General features: G+C 38.6%; 4 protein-coding genes and 1 pseudogene across 4 annotated transcripts; 2 read left to right on the top strand and 3 right to left on the bottom strand.

Annotated features, from left to right (window-relative positions):
- Positions 1-134: 134 nt before the first annotated feature.
- On the top strand, positions 135-2,157 carry LOC125577737 (26S proteasome non-ATPase regulatory subunit 14 homolog). Its single transcript, XM_048739441.1, has 6 exons — positions 135-387; positions 538-715; positions 792-873; positions 1,254-1,430; positions 1,526-1,693; positions 1,786-2,157. The coding sequence occupies exons 1-6, from the start codon at positions 258-260 to the stop codon at positions 1,975-1,977; spliced, it is 927 nt and encodes a 308-aa protein (XP_048595398.1). The 5' UTR covers positions 135-257; the 3' UTR covers positions 1,978-2,157.
- Positions 2,158-2,204: 47 nt separating this feature from the next.
- LOC106366046 (vesicle transport protein SFT2B) lies at positions 2,205-4,118 on the bottom strand. Its single transcript, XM_048739442.1, has 6 exons — positions 3,836-4,118; positions 3,369-3,422; positions 3,120-3,193; positions 2,899-3,016; positions 2,705-2,763; positions 2,205-2,525 (listed from the first exon to the last, which is right to left on the bottom strand). The coding sequence occupies exons 1-6, from the start codon at positions 3,983-3,985 to the stop codon at positions 2,447-2,449; spliced, it is 534 nt and encodes a 177-aa protein (XP_048595399.1). The 5' UTR covers positions 3,986-4,118; the 3' UTR covers positions 2,205-2,446.
- Positions 4,119-4,798: 680 nt separating this feature from the next.
- On the top strand, positions 4,799-8,079 carry LOC125577736 (cleft lip and palate transmembrane protein 1 homolog). The gene is made up of 12 exons (XM_048739440.1): positions 4,799-5,186; positions 5,258-5,404; positions 5,489-5,603; positions 5,677-5,771; positions 5,867-5,970; positions 6,275-6,312; positions 6,415-6,650; positions 6,722-6,815; positions 6,890-7,080; positions 7,155-7,374; positions 7,457-7,624; positions 7,713-8,079. The coding sequence occupies exons 1-12, from the start codon at positions 4,968-4,970 to the stop codon at positions 7,865-7,867; spliced, it is 1,782 nt and encodes a 593-aa protein (XP_048595397.1). The 5' UTR covers positions 4,799-4,967; the 3' UTR covers positions 7,868-8,079.
- On the bottom strand, positions 7,945-10,599 carry LOC106428448 (calcium-dependent protein kinase 12). Its single transcript, XM_013869200.3, is given in 7 exon segments — positions 7,945-8,228; positions 8,306-8,530; positions 8,628-8,872; positions 8,875-8,910; positions 8,979-9,131; positions 9,204-9,347; positions 9,890-10,599. Coding segments are annotated over 7 exon segments (1,458 nt in total). The 5' UTR covers positions 10,419-10,599; the 3' UTR covers positions 7,945-8,102.
- A 1,597-nt stretch (positions 10,600-12,196) lies between these two features.
- On the bottom strand, positions 12,197-16,366 carry LOC125577987 (annotated as a pseudogene).
- Positions 16,367-16,521: the final 155 nt, after the last annotated feature.

The following is a 16,521-nucleotide window of genomic DNA, read 5'->3' as shown; positions in this document are numbered from 1 at the left end:
TGAATTAACCGAAATATAACTGAGCTAAATTCAATTTCAAAATTTTGGCTTCTGAATTAACAGGTGGGCAATGGAATTATTTATTTATTTGGGGTCAGAAGTAACAAAGTAAAATATACAAGGACTTAGATGTAAATACTTTCGCTTAATGATCCATCTCCGTCTTGTCTTGTTAACAAAGAAAACTCTCTCTCTCTCTCTCTCGAGCTTTTCTATAAGATCCCAGACGAAGAAGAGACGATTGATTTGTTCTAACCATGGAGAGACTACAGCGAATATTCGGCGCCGGTGGCGGTCTAGGCCACGCATCTCCAGATTCTCCCACTCTCGACACCTCGGAGCAGGTTTACATCTCCTCTCTCGCCCTCCTCAAGATGCTCAAACACGGTAAATAATCATCAATCCCTAACCTCCAATTAGGGTTTCGGATTCGTTTCGCTTTACGTGATTATCGATCTAAATCTCATTCGTAGATATATTAGTTAGTGCCACGTGGATTGCGTAGTGATTTTGTGATGGTGCCTGTGAAAATCGCAGGAAGAGCTGGAGTTCCGATGGAGGTGATGGGATTGATGCTCGGAGAGTTCGTGGATGAGTACACTGTGAGAGTTGTGGATGTATTCGCGATGCCTCAGAGTGGGACTGGTGTTAGTGTTGAAGCTGTTGATCATGTTTTCCAGACTAATATGCTTGACATGCTTAAACAGACTGGCAGGTATATAAAGTCTCTTTCACCAATCTACTTTTTATAGAATGTATAACAAAACCTGGTTTGGATCTTTGTTTTTCAGACCTGAAATGGTGGTGGGTTGGTATCATTCGCATCCTGGGTTTGGCTGCTGGCTTTCCGGTGTTGATATTAATACTCAACAGGTATGTACTGTGTTTGCTGAGTTGATACTTGGTCTATGTATACTGTGTTAATGGCTGAATCTTACTCCTTGCGTCCTATACCTTGTTGTGACTTGTGATTGGGTTTCTATTGTGGAAATTGTGTATAAGACTTGTGTATCTTTATAGTTTGGGTTGGACTATGTATGTTTATAGTTGACATCTATGTGCGTTTGATCTGTTGATACTTGGTGATGCAATCTCATTGAGTGAACATTGTCTTCCATACTGTATTAGTGTCTCAGTATTACTCCATTGTGTCCTATACCTTGTTCTGATTTGGGGTTCCATTGTAGAATTTGTGTATATAGTTTGGATTAGATTATGCATATTCATTGTTTAACATCTTTGTGCTTTTGTAGAGTTTTGAAGCTTTGAACCAGCGAGCTGTAGCTGTGGTGGTTGATCCTATTCAGAGTGTGAAGGGTAAAGTGGTGATTGATGCCTTCCGCTCGATTAACCCGCAGACCATTATGCTTGGGCAAGAGCCTCGTCAAACAACGTCCAACCTTGGACACTTGAACAAACCATCGATCCAGGTGATGGTTCACATTGTGAAACATGTTTTTTTCTTGAAGTTGGAACAATATCAAAGGATGTTCTCTGATACTTACTTTTGGATACTACTATGCAGGCATTGATTCATGGATTGAACAGACACTATTACTCAATAGCCATCAACTACAGGAAGAACGAGCTCGAGGAGAAGATGTTACTAAACCTCCACAAGAAGAAATGGACAGATGGCCTGACGCTAAGACGCTTTGACACTCACTCCAAGACAAACGAACAGACCGTTCAGGTAAAGATAAAACAGAGTAGATTGCAATCTTTATACTTGTTCAAACATGTCACATCATGTTCATTAACATTGTCTCTCTGGGTGTTAAACAGGAAATGTTGAGCTTGGCTGCTAAATATAACAAGGCGGTACAAGAAGAGGACGAGTTGTCACCAGAGAAACTGGCTATCGTGAATGTGGGAAGACAAGACGCAAAGAAGCATCTGGAAGAACATGTTTCCAACTTGATGTCTTCCAACATTGTTCAGACACTAGGCACCATGCTTGATACTGTTGTCTTCTAGAGAGCTTCTTCACTCGCTTGCCAGTAGTACTCTGTTTCAATCAGTTGAGCTTTGTTCTTCTTCTGCGTCTCTGTGTTTTCTGTTGAATCTTCTCTTTATGTTTTATCTCCTAGCACTTGATAAGGTTGTATTGTACTATCTGACTTCGTTCTTTTCATTAAGGCCATGGGTTAATTTATATTTCTTTCAGAACTAAATATGCTGAAATTTCAGAATGTTAGAGCAAATAGGAATCAAAACGTCTAAAATATTAATATCTTGGTGGTTAGTATACAAAATTGTGCCAAAGGATTTGTGAAGACGGGAGCTTCATGTTAAGAAGCAAACAGAAACTAAAGCGTGCTCCAAAGGCAAGCCACAGGGCATGGACTATTAGCGGTCTTCGGGCATCAAACAAGTCCGGCTTTGAATATAGACCAGTCACTCAAACAGAGCACAGTGGTTTTGGAATCTTTGAATAGAGCGCTGCTTAAAACTCGGTGTCGAAACAAGTCATGAAGACCTTTGAGACCATGGTTCTTGCAAAAGGGATGTAGCTCAAGCTATACCTGCAGTTTTAAAGAATATAAGGATTCACCACGAATGACAGATCTTGTGAGTCAGAAACCATATAAGTAGCATTCAGTCCACCAACGCATTTCTAGTTCAGGCTAATATATGTTCTGTTAAGTAAAATCATGAAACTAGATTATGAATGCATATGAGAAAGTGATAACAGTTCACATACCAAATAAGACCAGAGAACTCAAGAATGATAGCCAGCAGAGTCAGCAGCTTGTTACGAACCTGTACAGAAAGAAAATTGACAGATGTTTATATATAATAACGAATTTTCACAACTTTGTCTTAACTTTTAACCACCAAACTATGCTCTGGAAATTTCCTATCCTCCTGAAGATTTAATTGAAAACCCGAACTTACATAGAGAGCGCAAAACAAGGCAATGATAATGCTGGCTAGATACAAAGCAGTAGCGTAGATACGAGCTGGGTCAAGCATCATCGTGACCTGCCTCTGTGGGCCTATAAGGAATGCTGTGCTGCCATACAAAAAGGAGAAGAAACTTAAAATACTTGTCCACACTGCAGACTTACTTAACCAAATCCAATATTTGAAGCTAAACCAAAAATCCAAATACGGACCTCCCAAGTGCCATCAAATTTCCAAGAGTGAATGTGATGCCAAACTTGACTGGATTGAAGAAAACAAGCATTGACTGAATTGGTCACAAAGGCAAAACGATAAAGAGTTACATCACCACTAGTAAAGGAGCCAAGACTACTACGCAAAGTACCAAAAATTTCCAGAGAAAAAGAAAAATAAAGCAAAAGGTCACATATGATTAAAGAAAAAGATTCCCTTCTTTTAAGATGGATAAGAATTGCACTTACCAAAAGTGTACAGGTCAATCCTGCTGACAAGCAAATAGCAAAGCCATAGAATCTCTGTTTTTCATGGAAACGCACGTAGAAAAAAAAACATATTAGCCAAAGGATAAAACCCATTTCAACATATGTAAACGAGACAACTATGCCACTCCATAGACATATACAGTGAATAAAAGCAAACTACGTCTGTGCTCGGGTGGTCAAAGCGTTCCGTGGATCCCCAAGGGACCCGAGTTCAAATCCGCACCACACCATATTTCCACGCACGTGGCCACCGGGACTTTCACTTTCTCTCTCTCTCGGGGAATGGTTTACCATTTAAAAAAAAAAAGCAAAGTATACATGCATGCAAGAATGGATCCTACTCTTATCTTCGACTCACTCAAACTCTTATCTAACCAAGTTTAGTCACATTCCGTGAAACATGATCAATCGTTACAATACGCATTTCAAAAAGAAAGGTGGGCAACCTGTTTGGTGGTTAAAGCGCAATCGCGATTAAGATCATCCATGAAAGAGAGCGAGCTTTCCTCCTCCTCCGCAGCTCGTTGCTCCTCCTCTTCAACCTCCATACCCACCATCATCTTCATCTTCTCAAACGCATGATTCATCTTCTCCATGATCTCCCCAGCAGCCTAACCTCTTCTTCGTTGCTAGGTGAGGTATTAGGAACTGCTCAGATCTCACAGCTCCACAATTACGCCATGCTTTCAAGTGAAGAAATGAAGGAAGCTTTCTTCGTCCTCCTTCATTGTAGTCAAAAAGAAAGAAAGAGGCTTTATTATTGGGTTTTCTATTTCAAAATATAAATGGGCTAACTCTGGGCCCATTAAGACTGTATTTTCTCTCATATAATTTTTGTTTATCTACATTTTTTTATTATATATTTTAGTTTTTAAATTTAATTATAAAATTTTAATTAATTATAAAAAACAGGCATATGAAAATATAAATTAGAGAATTTTATGGATTTATCCTAATATTAGGTTTGACATATTTAAACCAATCTAGGTCTATTTAAACTTATCTTAACCAATTTTAATCGTTTTAAAATAATTTTAACCGATATTAGATGCATATATCGGATTTAAAAAAAAATAGTTTTTAGAACATTAGTTTTTGTAACCTTCGGGCGGATAGATTAGCACGCAATGCTAGGAAACAATAGTCTTTTGTCGTTCACATGGATGCGGAGTTATCAACTTGGTTTACAGAGTCAACATCAATCTGTAAATTCTTTGTTGTAAAAAAGAAAGAAAGAAAAGAACATTAGTTTTTGTAAATATCAAATCAAAGTTCTAGGGGGATATATATTAAATTTAAAAATAGAGGGGAAAATTGTAAAGTATCTAAAATAGAGAGGTCTTTAAATGCAAATATACATTAAGTCATGACAAGACATGGTGTGTGTGTGTCACACTGTTACTTGCATTACATTGGAAGAGCTTCGTCATCATCATAACCCGAAAACAAATAAAATAAAATAAATTAAATCTCCCTTAAATATTTCTCTAAATCGAATCCAACTCTGCTTTACAACGATCTTCTCGGCGACTTCCACATCTCGAAAGCATCCATCCTCCCTTCTCTCGATTCAATAACATGGCCCCGCCGGTAACACAAACGGCGGCGGTGGCAGATGCGGGCGGCGCTCAACCTCAGCAGCAGCAGAGAGGGTTCGGCTCCACGATCTCAGGGATCATTAGAATCGCCGTGTTCTGGTACTTTGCTTCAAAGTTCTTTTCGCCTAAGCAGAAACCGATGGATCCGTCTCAGACTCATCACCTCATGACCAATCTCTTCCACAAAGGAGAATCATTGGTAATAACAAACTGAGATTCATAGAGAATCAGGGTTTTTCAAATTTTTTATTTTTGTTTTTTGTCTTGCAGGATATGTGGTTTTATCTTACAGAGCAAGAGAAGTTCAGTGACTTTAGTAACGAAGGTTTGCTTTATTGGCATGAGACGAATATACCTTATGCTGTGTGGACTCCAGAGAGTGTTAGGACAAAGTCACTCAACTATTATCCATCTGAGGTTTAAAAAAAAAAACAAAACTTACATGATTACGAAGCTGCTGCATTGAGTTTACTAACTTTTGTTATGTTGTGTTGTTTACAGACTTTACAGAATAATGGAAGTCTGTATGCTCATGTCTTCTTTGCTCGGTCTGGTTTCCCTATAGACCCTAGTGATCCTGAGTATCAGCCTCTTAATAGTTTTGGCAGGACACACCGTAAGACTTGTCTCCTTTTATTAAAAAGAAACTATCAATAATAGCTGAGTTGGATTGTCTTTTCATTTTTCAGCTGTTGCTACTTACTTTCCAAAGCGGAAAGTTGATAAGAAGAAAAGTCTCTTGGGTAGTCCCAAAGACTCTGATGAATCCAAACCAGAAGCTGAGGTATGACTATGTGGAAATAAACATTGTATATAGTTTTGTGTTATGGACTTTATAGTCTTGTGATAATGAACTAACGCAAAGCCAATGCTTTGCAGAAAGTTGTTGATAAGAACTCTGAAGTGAAGGAAGAAGTCCCTGTGGAATGGGTATCTCTCTGGAAACCGAATGTCACCATTAACCTGGTTGATGATTTTACTCAGTAAGTCGTTCTTGTACTTTCTGTAGTATTATAATTTTGGAACTCTAGAAACAATCATTGCAGATAAAAAAACGAATTAATAAAGATAACGATGATGGATTCACTTGCTATCTTGATGTACATATGATTCTGCTTATTCTCCAAATGATTTAACAGAGTAATTAAACTTATCATCAATGGTTATAACATTAAAACAGTTGGGAGTTGATGGCGTGCTTATTATTCTTTTTGGCTGTTTGTCGGTATTAGATTAATTTGACTCCATTACTAATAGTCTAATATCTACTTTTCAATTTTGTGACAGCTATTCACAGAACGGTGTACCTCCAAACATTGCTCCACGTATCCTTCAATTTGTTTTGGCAAACGGATGATATGCTTATTATTATTATTATTTGGTTTTTTACGCAACTCTCTATGTTGTACTTAACTTTAGATGTACAGACTTGCTGGTAGAACCTACCTCTGGAAACTACTATCCCACCATTTACTTCAATGAGTTTTGGCTGCTAAGGGACAAGATGATTCCAATCAATGAGACCGTCTCAGAAGTACCACTTAATCTGGAGATAAGCCCCATAAGCATGATGAAGTGGCAGCTCTTTCAGCAAGTTGATCAGTCTTTCCAGATGCAGCGTAGCTACGGAAGCATGCTTGATGGTGAATCCGACGAACTTAAGGTAACTCTTAGTCTTAAATGTTTCACATGAACCTATGAATATGATCTGTAAACACGTTGATTGTGTTGCAGAGGGTGTTTCTGGAAGGCAATCCCTATCTGTTAGGCATCACGATGTGTGTTTCGATGCTTCACTCTGTGTTTGACTTCTTAGCATTCAAAAATGGTAAGTTAAGACCCAACATGTAGCCAGCTTCTTTCCTAAAGTGTGTTGCTTATCTTTTGTTGCTTACCCTGTAGATATCCAGTTCTGGAACAAGAACAAATCCATGGAAGGACTGTCTGCAAAGTCCGTTGTGCTGAACTTCATCTGTCAGTTCGTCATCTTCCTCTACCTGCTTGACAACGACACTTCATGGATGATACTGGCTAGTTCCGGTGTTGGTGTCTGCATTGAGTTCTGGAAGATAGGGAAAGCCATGCGTATAGAGGTACTTAATAACATTTACAATGAGCATCTCGGATATTGTTACTTTAAATTTAAACCATGTCAAACATTTGACAGGTTGATAGAAGTGGAATGATTCCAAGGTTGAGGTTCCACGACCGTGAATCCTACGCGAGCAACAAAACCAAAGAGTATGATGACATTGCCATCAAATTCTTATCTTATGTGCTCCTCCTCCTTGTGGTGGGATTATCTATATACTCTCTCGCTTACGAGCGCCACAAGAGCTGGTATTCATGGATCTTGTCTTCGTTAACAAGCTGTGTCTACATGTTCGGTAAAAACCATTCACCATCCTCAAAAAAAAAATGTTTTGAGATTCTCTCATTGTGATGAGTTTGTGTGTGTGTGTTTTGCAGGCTTCATCATGATGTGTCCTCAGCTATTCATCAACTATAAGCTAAAGTCAGTGGCTCATCTACCATGGAGACAGATGACTTACAAGTTCCTCAACACCATTATCGATGATCTCTTTGCCTTTGTCATCAAAATGCCGATTCTGCATCGGCTCTCTGTGTTCCGTGATGGTGAGTTAAATCGAGCAAGATACTCTCTGTACTTTGGATTCAGATCTAGCAAAATACTCTCTCTAATGAATCTCTGTGTGTGTTTCAGATGTGATATTCTTGATATACTTGTACCAAAGGTGGGTTTACCCTGTGGACAAGACACGTGTTAACGAGTTCGGTTTTGGAGGTGAGGATGAAACTGCAGAGAAGAAGTTGATCACTGAGAAACAAGAAGAAGAAGACAACAAGAAAACAAACTAAGTTTCTCTCTTCCTCCTTTATTTTTGTTTTTTTTACCACTCTTTAAACTGATTTTTATTACACTTATAAAAGTTATAGTTTCTTAATTTTTTTCTATTAGATTTTATTTTTCACTTGGAAATGTTTTGTTAAAGTTACTATTGTCAACTCTCAAGACGCATTAAATATTACTAATGGTTTGTTTAAAGTTATTAATGTCAACATTCACTCAAGTTTTAGCCATTCATTGACTTCATCAGGAAGAGGCTACTTTCCAATTTGCAAAGTTGAGAGTGTTCCTCATTGTTCTCCTGCTAATCCCTCCACTGCCATTTCCTTTCCTCATCATTGCCACAAACTCTCCATAGTCTATTTGTCCATCCTACAAAACCAAAACTCCATAAGCATCTTCATAATGAAAAAAAAAACAGTAAAGATCTTTGTGAAGCTATTACTCACATTGTCTTGATCAATGTCTTTGATCATTTCATCAAGATGTGAATCGTTTATACCAAACTCTTTCAAAGCGTGCTGAAGCTCATCCACAGTGATGTAGCCACTTCCATCTTTGTCAAAGAAAGAGAATGCAGCCACTAGATTCTCCTCTCTCTCCAGCTTGTTCAAATGGATTGTTGCAGCTAAAAACTCTCCATAGTCTATTGATCCATTTTCATCAACATCAGCCTGATACACACACACACACACACACACACACACAATGAGAAGATGATAGATATTTGTTAAGTTAATAATAGTAAGGAAAAGAGTTGTTGTTAGTTACTGAGCGCAAGAGTTCTTGGATCTCTGATTCCATAAGGTCTGCACCAACACGCTTCACAGTGTCTTTCAACTCTTCAAATGTGATGGTGCCACTGTTATCTGTGTCTATCATCCTAAACAGCTCTTTGAGTCCACCTATCTCTTCCTCAGATAGTCTCTCTGCAATGACTCGGAAAGCCATCTTCTTCAGTTTGTTCATTGCAGAGAAGTTCTTCAAGCGTGACAGTACTGCACAGTCCAAAGGTTATCTGGAGCAACCTTATCATCCACAATCCATGGGTGGCCTACAAAAATTAAGAAAGCATCAATCAATCACCATTGTGTGCTAAAGGCTCAGAAGATGACAACTTACATAACACTTGATGAGCAGTTAGCCTTTTCTTTGGATCTTTCTCGAGCATTTTCACTATAAGATCCTTGGCACTCTCTGAGATGCTAGGCCAGGGACTTGTCTCAAAGTCTATTTTCCCCTGTAGAATCTTTCTGAAGATGCCAAACTCACTTTCTGGATTCAAGACATGACACATTAGAGAGTAAGCACTTGATGGAAACTCTATGAAGAGAAAGAAAGTCTAACCATCCCAGAAAGGAGGGAAACCACATAAGAGAATGTAGAGGATAACTCCTGCGCTCCACACATCACATTCACGGCTGTAATGCTTATGTAAAACCTCAGGTGCTACATAGTATGCACTCCCAACTAGTTCTGAAAACGTTGCCCCTGAAAGATAAAAACAAAATTCAAAGATTGTGTGTCCAAGAACTAGAGCTCCATATAAAAATTAACTAATGCAGTTAAAACACACAAACTCACAGTCACAACATTTAAAAGATTAGATCTTAAACAATACTAATCAAATGTTTAAAAAATCGCTATGTAATAATTAGGTGTTTTATAGAGGATTATTGATTAGGCGGATGAGCAATATTTTGAACACCTAGAGGATTGCCGACTAGGCGGGTGACTAGACCGCCGTCACTGATACTATTAGCTTTAAACCACATTTATCTTATTCAACAAACACATAAACTCAGTTGTAAGTTGTAACAGTCTTAAAAACCATCCCATTTGATCATTTTAGAGAACATAAAGCTGAAAAAAACAGAATCATTCAGAGTCTGATGCTACTAATATAAAACAACATAATAGAGAGAGAACTCTTAACAAGCTAAAATCATCAAGTAGCTCTAACCAGATACTCATAACATCATTAACCAAACAAGAGTTTCTTTTTAAAAAATAGTGACAACACAAATCAAAACCTGGTTTGCAGAAAACAGAGAGGCCAAAGTCAGTAGACTTAAGAGAAGCATCTTCATCACAAGAAGCAAAGAGAAAATTCTCAGGCTTGAGATCTCTATGCATAACACCAAGGGAGTGACAAGCCTCAACAACACCAACAATCGTCTTGATAAGCTTAGCTGCTTCCCTCTCACTGTAATGACCTCTCTTCACGATCCTATCAAACAGCTCGCCGCCTTCACAGAGCTCCATCACAATATGGACGCTGCTGGTATCCTCGTAGGCACCTTCTATGCGGACAACGTTGGGGAATTCCGACAAGTGATGCATTATCTGAATCTCCCTCAAAACGTCGTCGTAGTCTTCTTGGCAGAGGAGCTTCCTTTTGGGTATGGATTTGCAGGCGAGCTTTTGAGCTGTCTTTTTGTGGGTGCAGAGGAAAGTGGTTCCGAATTGTCCTTGTCCGAGGATTTGACCGAGGAAGTAATCGTCTTCCACGTTCTTGGTTGTGTAAGGGAGAACCCATCTGGTTCTTGATTTGTTAGCCATGGTTTTTGAGAGAGTCTTGAAGTTTTGTTCTTTTGTTTTTAAAGCAGAGTTGGAGGAAGAAGAAGGGAAACTCTCTTGTCTGAAGGAAAGACACTGACTTTAAGGCATTGAAGAGAGAGAGAGAGAAGTGACTTTGAGAAGTTATTAGGAGAGAGAGAGATGAACCACTTTTTGGTGAATGAATGATTAGTGTTGCTGAAAATATCTATGAAAATAATAAAAATAAAGAAGGAATATAAATAAACACAAAATAATGAAATATGAAAATAATTTGTCAGATAAAAATAAAATAATTCAGAATTCTTTGGGGACACTTGGTTATATTTTAACAATAATGATGTCTTAGGTTTTCTATTTGAAAATTTTATATATAAAATGAAAAAATGGAAAGTCATGACTTGTTTTACTTGAAATGAAGTATTTTTCCTTCATTTTTGAACCAAAAGGTGTTAACTGATACCGATTTATAATAATCTCAAAATTCTTCGCCAGAAAAAAAAAATTTAGTAGAAAATGTTACTATTAATTAATTATTAGCCAATATTTATGAGTTAATTAATTATTTTATTGACAATAAAAGGTAAGTTCAGTTGATGGCAAGTATAAAGTTTCCCACTTTGTCAGGATAGGTATCCAGGTGCTTACTAGGACATTGAATAATGGCGAAACGTGTTCACAGGTTTTCATTGTTCTTTGTTTTTACCTAAACCTGATTCATCTAGTAGTCAAATCAAAGGGTTCCAATCATCTTATGCACGTTTTATAAACGCCAAAAAAATTCGAGGATAGAAGAGAAAAAGAACAAGATTTGAAACCGTCCATTTTCATTCAGTTCTCTTTCACGCATTCTTGTTTATTTATGTGCGTTATCTCTACTTGTTGATCTATCAATATCCATAGCCGTATCTATAACCAAAGCGTTTAAGATCTATGTTCTATATATCATATCATATATTGTGATATATGAGGGAATATTACATACCTTCAATCGAAACATCACAGTTTTCATTTTATTTAGCTTACAGTTGTTTACTATCATTAATCCATCTTATTAAATACTAACAAAGACGAGATATAGGGTATGTATTGACTGAATCAACATATAGATATTGAAAAAATCTACCATATGAACATTGAAAAGGTGGTGATCAGTCCATTCAAAACAAGCATAAAATGCCAAGTTGCCAACTAGGAAAGATATTACACAACAAAAAACTTAGAAAATGAATATATGTTACAACTGAAGCTCAAATTGTGGTCGTGAAGATGATGGAAAACATTTGTAGGGATTTATTAAGGATAGAGTTTGTAGAATTTAAGATACTACACAACAACTTGCTAAACATTAAAATCATTACAAAATTAAAATAACGTATGAGGACAACGAACGAGGCTGTGATATGGACGATAGTGACAACCACTTTGGTCTTAACGAAGCTTTTAATTCTTTGATCATATATATGGCTTAGTTACTCCATTATCATTTCTAGCTAATACACACCTACTTAAGATTAGAGAGTAAATTATGAGAAACCAATTAAAGTTTCAACACTCCTTCCATTTTTTTTGCCCTTAACTACTATATGAGAGACCAACCTACTGCACAGAACCACAAAGGAGTAAGCTTTACAACTTCAACTCCACAAAGACAGTTATAATGCAAATCATACTAAACATTCGTTTCTGGCCCCCTCTAACAACTGTCTCGGGCCATATTCTCTCATTCATAACACAAACGAGTTAGCTATGTATATATTTTGATAATTAGCGAACAATAATCAAAGATATGGATTACTCAAAAACTTGTTGAATAAGAGAGTCGTTGGTCAGAGAGAATATACAGCAAACTTTAAAAGTTTCTCTACCTTCAAATATCACTTCTCATGTAGAGGATCTTACTTCTACCTCTTCCTAAATAAACTTTCCAGATGCCTACTTGATCTCTACTCTCTTTGTTTTCCTTTTTGTTTTTTTAAAGCAGAAACCTGTACAAGTCTCCAAGGGAATCTATGTAAGTGAATCCATCATTCATCTGCCTAGTGTGTGTTTCTGACTCTATCCCTGTAGAGCACGGACAGCGTCTGACATTTCCATTAGCTGCTGCTCCGCTTTAGCTTTCCAATTCACCAATTCTTTCAGTGTTTCCTGTAAAAAACATCATGTGAAGCCAACGCTGTGAGAAGATGGGAGAGGGTGGGGAAAGTGACATCTACTTAAGGGCAACGACAAGGGTCCAGTGGCTAGAAGATTTTCAAAATTGATCATCCAAATTCAACTCACTAATGCTTCTACAACATGCTTGATTACTACCGTACCTGAGAAACAATATTTGCGTCGTCAATATCTGCTCTTGGACATGGACGCATCTCAGTTTTGTCCTGATTGGAGCTTCTGGAATCACCTCTGGTCATGCAGCTACATATGGAAGCAAAAAAACTACTTTAAGACAACAACAAACCATAAAGCCTACTCTTGGGACCTAGAAACCAAGCAACAACTCTAACCTCTCTGTCCTTTGCATCTCGGAATTGAGCACTGACTGTTCCTCAAACCACATATGGTCTTGGAAAGAGCTTTTGCGAGCATTGGTGGAAGCGAGTATTTATCAGGCCTGACAGCCTCTGGCAGAACATCGATAAGGTCAGCATCAACATCCCATGGTTCGAAACCATTAACTGTAAAGTCATCCAAGTTAGCATTATGCAGTATATGCTCCCAGCTTTGAGGAGCTGGATTGAAGGCATTGTCCCGTTTGCCTGCACAGTGTTTGAAATTCCCACCAGCTTCTGTTCTACTTTATCTTTCCACGAAACTAGTTCCTTAACCATGCCCTGCAACAAAAGCTTTACTAGGTTAGAACATCCCAGATAAGAAGCTTCAAACAAATATATTATACTTGTTTTTGGTTTATACCTGTGTTGATGTCAACGACTTTGAGATCTCAGCAATTTGCTTATCGGTCTTTACCTTCCAACTCACAATCTCCTTAAATAGTTTCTGGAGAAAAATGCAAACAGCTGAGTCTCTAATTATATGCTCGTCTTCCTTGAACACAAACAATTAAAATGATCTCAACAAGTCACCTCATTTGCCTCAGCATGATCTGGTAACTTCGGCTTGGAAACAAGTTTTTTGATATCACTGCATATCGCAAAGAAAATGAGATTACACTTCAAAAAAAAAAAAACAGAAAAGCTTAGAATATTGCAAGAATATTACCTCTTGATTTGATCAAGTTCTTCCCTAAGCTTTGAGGAGACAGCAGCAGAAGATTCATGTGAATGTGACGAACTCTGAATCTTCCATTGAGCAAGGGGAATCAAATCCGGATCAGTAATCCCACATTCACGTTTAATCAAAGCCAACTCAGACACAAGCTCTTTGATCTCACTGCATATTATCAATCACATCTCAACTCCAAAAACAAAAAAACTTATATAATAATCGCAACCACATTATTACCTCTTCATCCTATCCATCTCCTCCTTAAGCTCTGAAGTAGACGCAGACGGCTCATCATCATCAACCCCAGGCTCAATTTTAATAACCCCGTTGGCACCCTGAAGCTTCCACCAAGGAGGGGGGACCCAGTTCGGATCAGGAACACCAGACTCACGTTTTATTTTGAGCAAATCAGCACTCTCTAACCAATACTGCATAGTTCCTTCGGTATCATGACACCTCCTAAACCGATCAGCACCACCGGGAGTCACATTCCCATCAATGTGCTTCAGCAAATGGTCCAAGAGCCCAGTATCACAATCTTCCTCGAGCTGAGGCTCTTAACTCGGAACGTGAAACAGGGGCATCAAAAGACGCGCCTTTCTCCTTCAACACATCCACAATCACTTGCTCCGAAAAATCAATCCTTTAAATAAACAAAAGACAAAAGCTCTTGACTTAAGCATGAATTGTATTTAAAGGTTAAGTCTTTTTATCTATCTACCTTTCGGTGTTCCAACGAGTGGTCAAACCTCGCTGGCTAGTTCTCTGTTTCTCAAATCGTTCAACTAAATCAGCGAGTCTTTTTCGTTTCGGGGGTCTCCTCGTGGTGGTAGTCGTCACGAGGAGACCAGCTTCTTCTTCTTCTTCTTTTCTTCCTTCTCTAACTTAACTGCAACCAAGGCTTTATTCCCTGATGATGATGAGGTGTCATCTTCTGAAGACACGTGCTTGGCATGCTCTAACTTAACTTTGACAAGGCGGCTTTACCCGGAGGTGAGGTGAATGAAGAAACGAAAGAGGGGTCCATAGTGGAGCGTTTCAGCCTAATCGGACGAGGAGTAATCTTGTCAGACATTCTCACATAGCCCTGTCAACAAATGAAACACGAGTTAAGAGTCGGTCTAAAATTGATAACACAAAGAGTCAATGATGCGACATTGTTTTTTTTTTAAACAGCGAGACGGTGTGAACCTTATCTCATCAAAAGCATTGAAATCAACGCCGTGTGTGTGAATCGCGATCTGAAATTGGATGATACGAAAGCTAAAATCTAGAGAATTTGAGATCGGGGCAACACTTGGGAACGATGTGGAGACGAAGAAGACAAGATAGGACCTGACCAGACCAGAGTAAAAGCAGAGGAAATGAAAAGGGCCGTGAAAGTGGTTGCAGCGTCGAGGAGAGAGCCCTAAAGCCGCCAAAAATCCCTAGAATCGTCTCTTCCCCCTTTTCAATTTTTTGCCGTTATTTGTTACAAATAATAATTTATAATTTGTTTTACCATTAAAGTATGAGAACCAATGGTGTAAAGACGCGTGGTCGAATCTCTTTGATCCACCGTGGACCTTCACACAATTTACCTGCTTGCTAAGATTGTGTTTTGTCGTCTTTTGTTTATTTGCACAAATAGGCGTGATTTGTTAAAAAGTAAGTGGAACAAAGAAGCAACGACACAATTGTAGAGATGCTATCGTTTGGCCGGCCTAAGGCAGCAGCGATAGATCTGGGATGAGAAGACATAGTGTCTTCGGTTCTACAAGTGGATGTCTCATTTGCTGGTCGAAGACAGCGTTGATATATCCAAATCACTGCTTGCGGCTACTTAGGAGGCTATTGCATTGGACTGTACTTGCCTTTGTTTAGATGTTTTAGTTTGAGGTGTTTAAGGTAGATTCTATGTCTTCGTAGTGTTGTGTTGGTAAATTACTCCGTTGGGATTTTAGTTGCCTTCTTTGGACTCTTGTTTCTGGAGATCTCATGTTATCCATCAGCTTATGATCAAATCATGTTCACCTATGAATGAATATTATCAGATGAAAAAAAAAAAAAAGCAAACACACAATTGTAGAGACTAATGTTAAACCCCTTGTATTCAGTTCAAAGAATGTGAGGGATGTTTTGCTTCTTAGAGCGTAGTAACAAAAATAACAAGAGATGAGAAGAAACCTTAAACTATAACAGCGAAAAAATGTCTTAAGACCTATTCTCATGTGACTTCGAAGCTCCCCAAATACTCTCGAGTTTTATAAATGTATGGATTCGATGATTGATTACCTTCAACCTAACCTGTTTTGTCTCTTCTTCTTAATATTATACCTCTTCTTCTTCTCCAGATTTGCAGCGACACTTCTTTGTTATGCTTCCACGAAGGAATCTTACCAGGGAAAGCCCACCTGAGGAACCGTTCCCACGAGTAGCAGATGACGAACATCAGCAAAGCCCACAGGGAAGCTTATCCCTCATACTTCTTGGTAACGGAACCAGCTTTAGCGAATCGTTCAGGTCCCTGAACAAATCAGACGCGATCACCGTGAAGAACCCAGCTCCAGCGATGAGCGCGTAGAAGAAGGGTTTGTTTTCTCTGATACTCTGTGTTAAAAAGATATGTCCCATGTAGTTCACAGCGAATGTCGCAACTGAAGCATCATGCTCACCATGTATGACACTGTGTTCACCAAATTAGGATGGAATGTGGCGTCTGGTTCGATGCATTCCTCTGGCATGTGTTTCTCAGCTTCTTTGACCGAGTAGATCAAGAAGGTTATGTGAACAGCGAACTGTCCGAGGAGAGAGAGGAAGAGGTAGAGGGAGAAGACGCTCGGGTGTGGTTTGCTTGCAGAGAGGGTTTGTAGCGGTCGAGCGTGAGAGAGTAGAATCA

Source organism: Brassica napus, chromosome A9, assembly GCF_020379485.1.
Source record: "Brassica napus cultivar Da-Ae chromosome A9, Da-Ae, whole genome shotgun sequence".
Taxonomy (NCBI): Eukaryota; Viridiplantae; Streptophyta; class Magnoliopsida; order Brassicales; family Brassicaceae; genus Brassica; species Brassica napus.
This window is presented reverse-complemented; position numbering and strand designations above follow the sequence as displayed.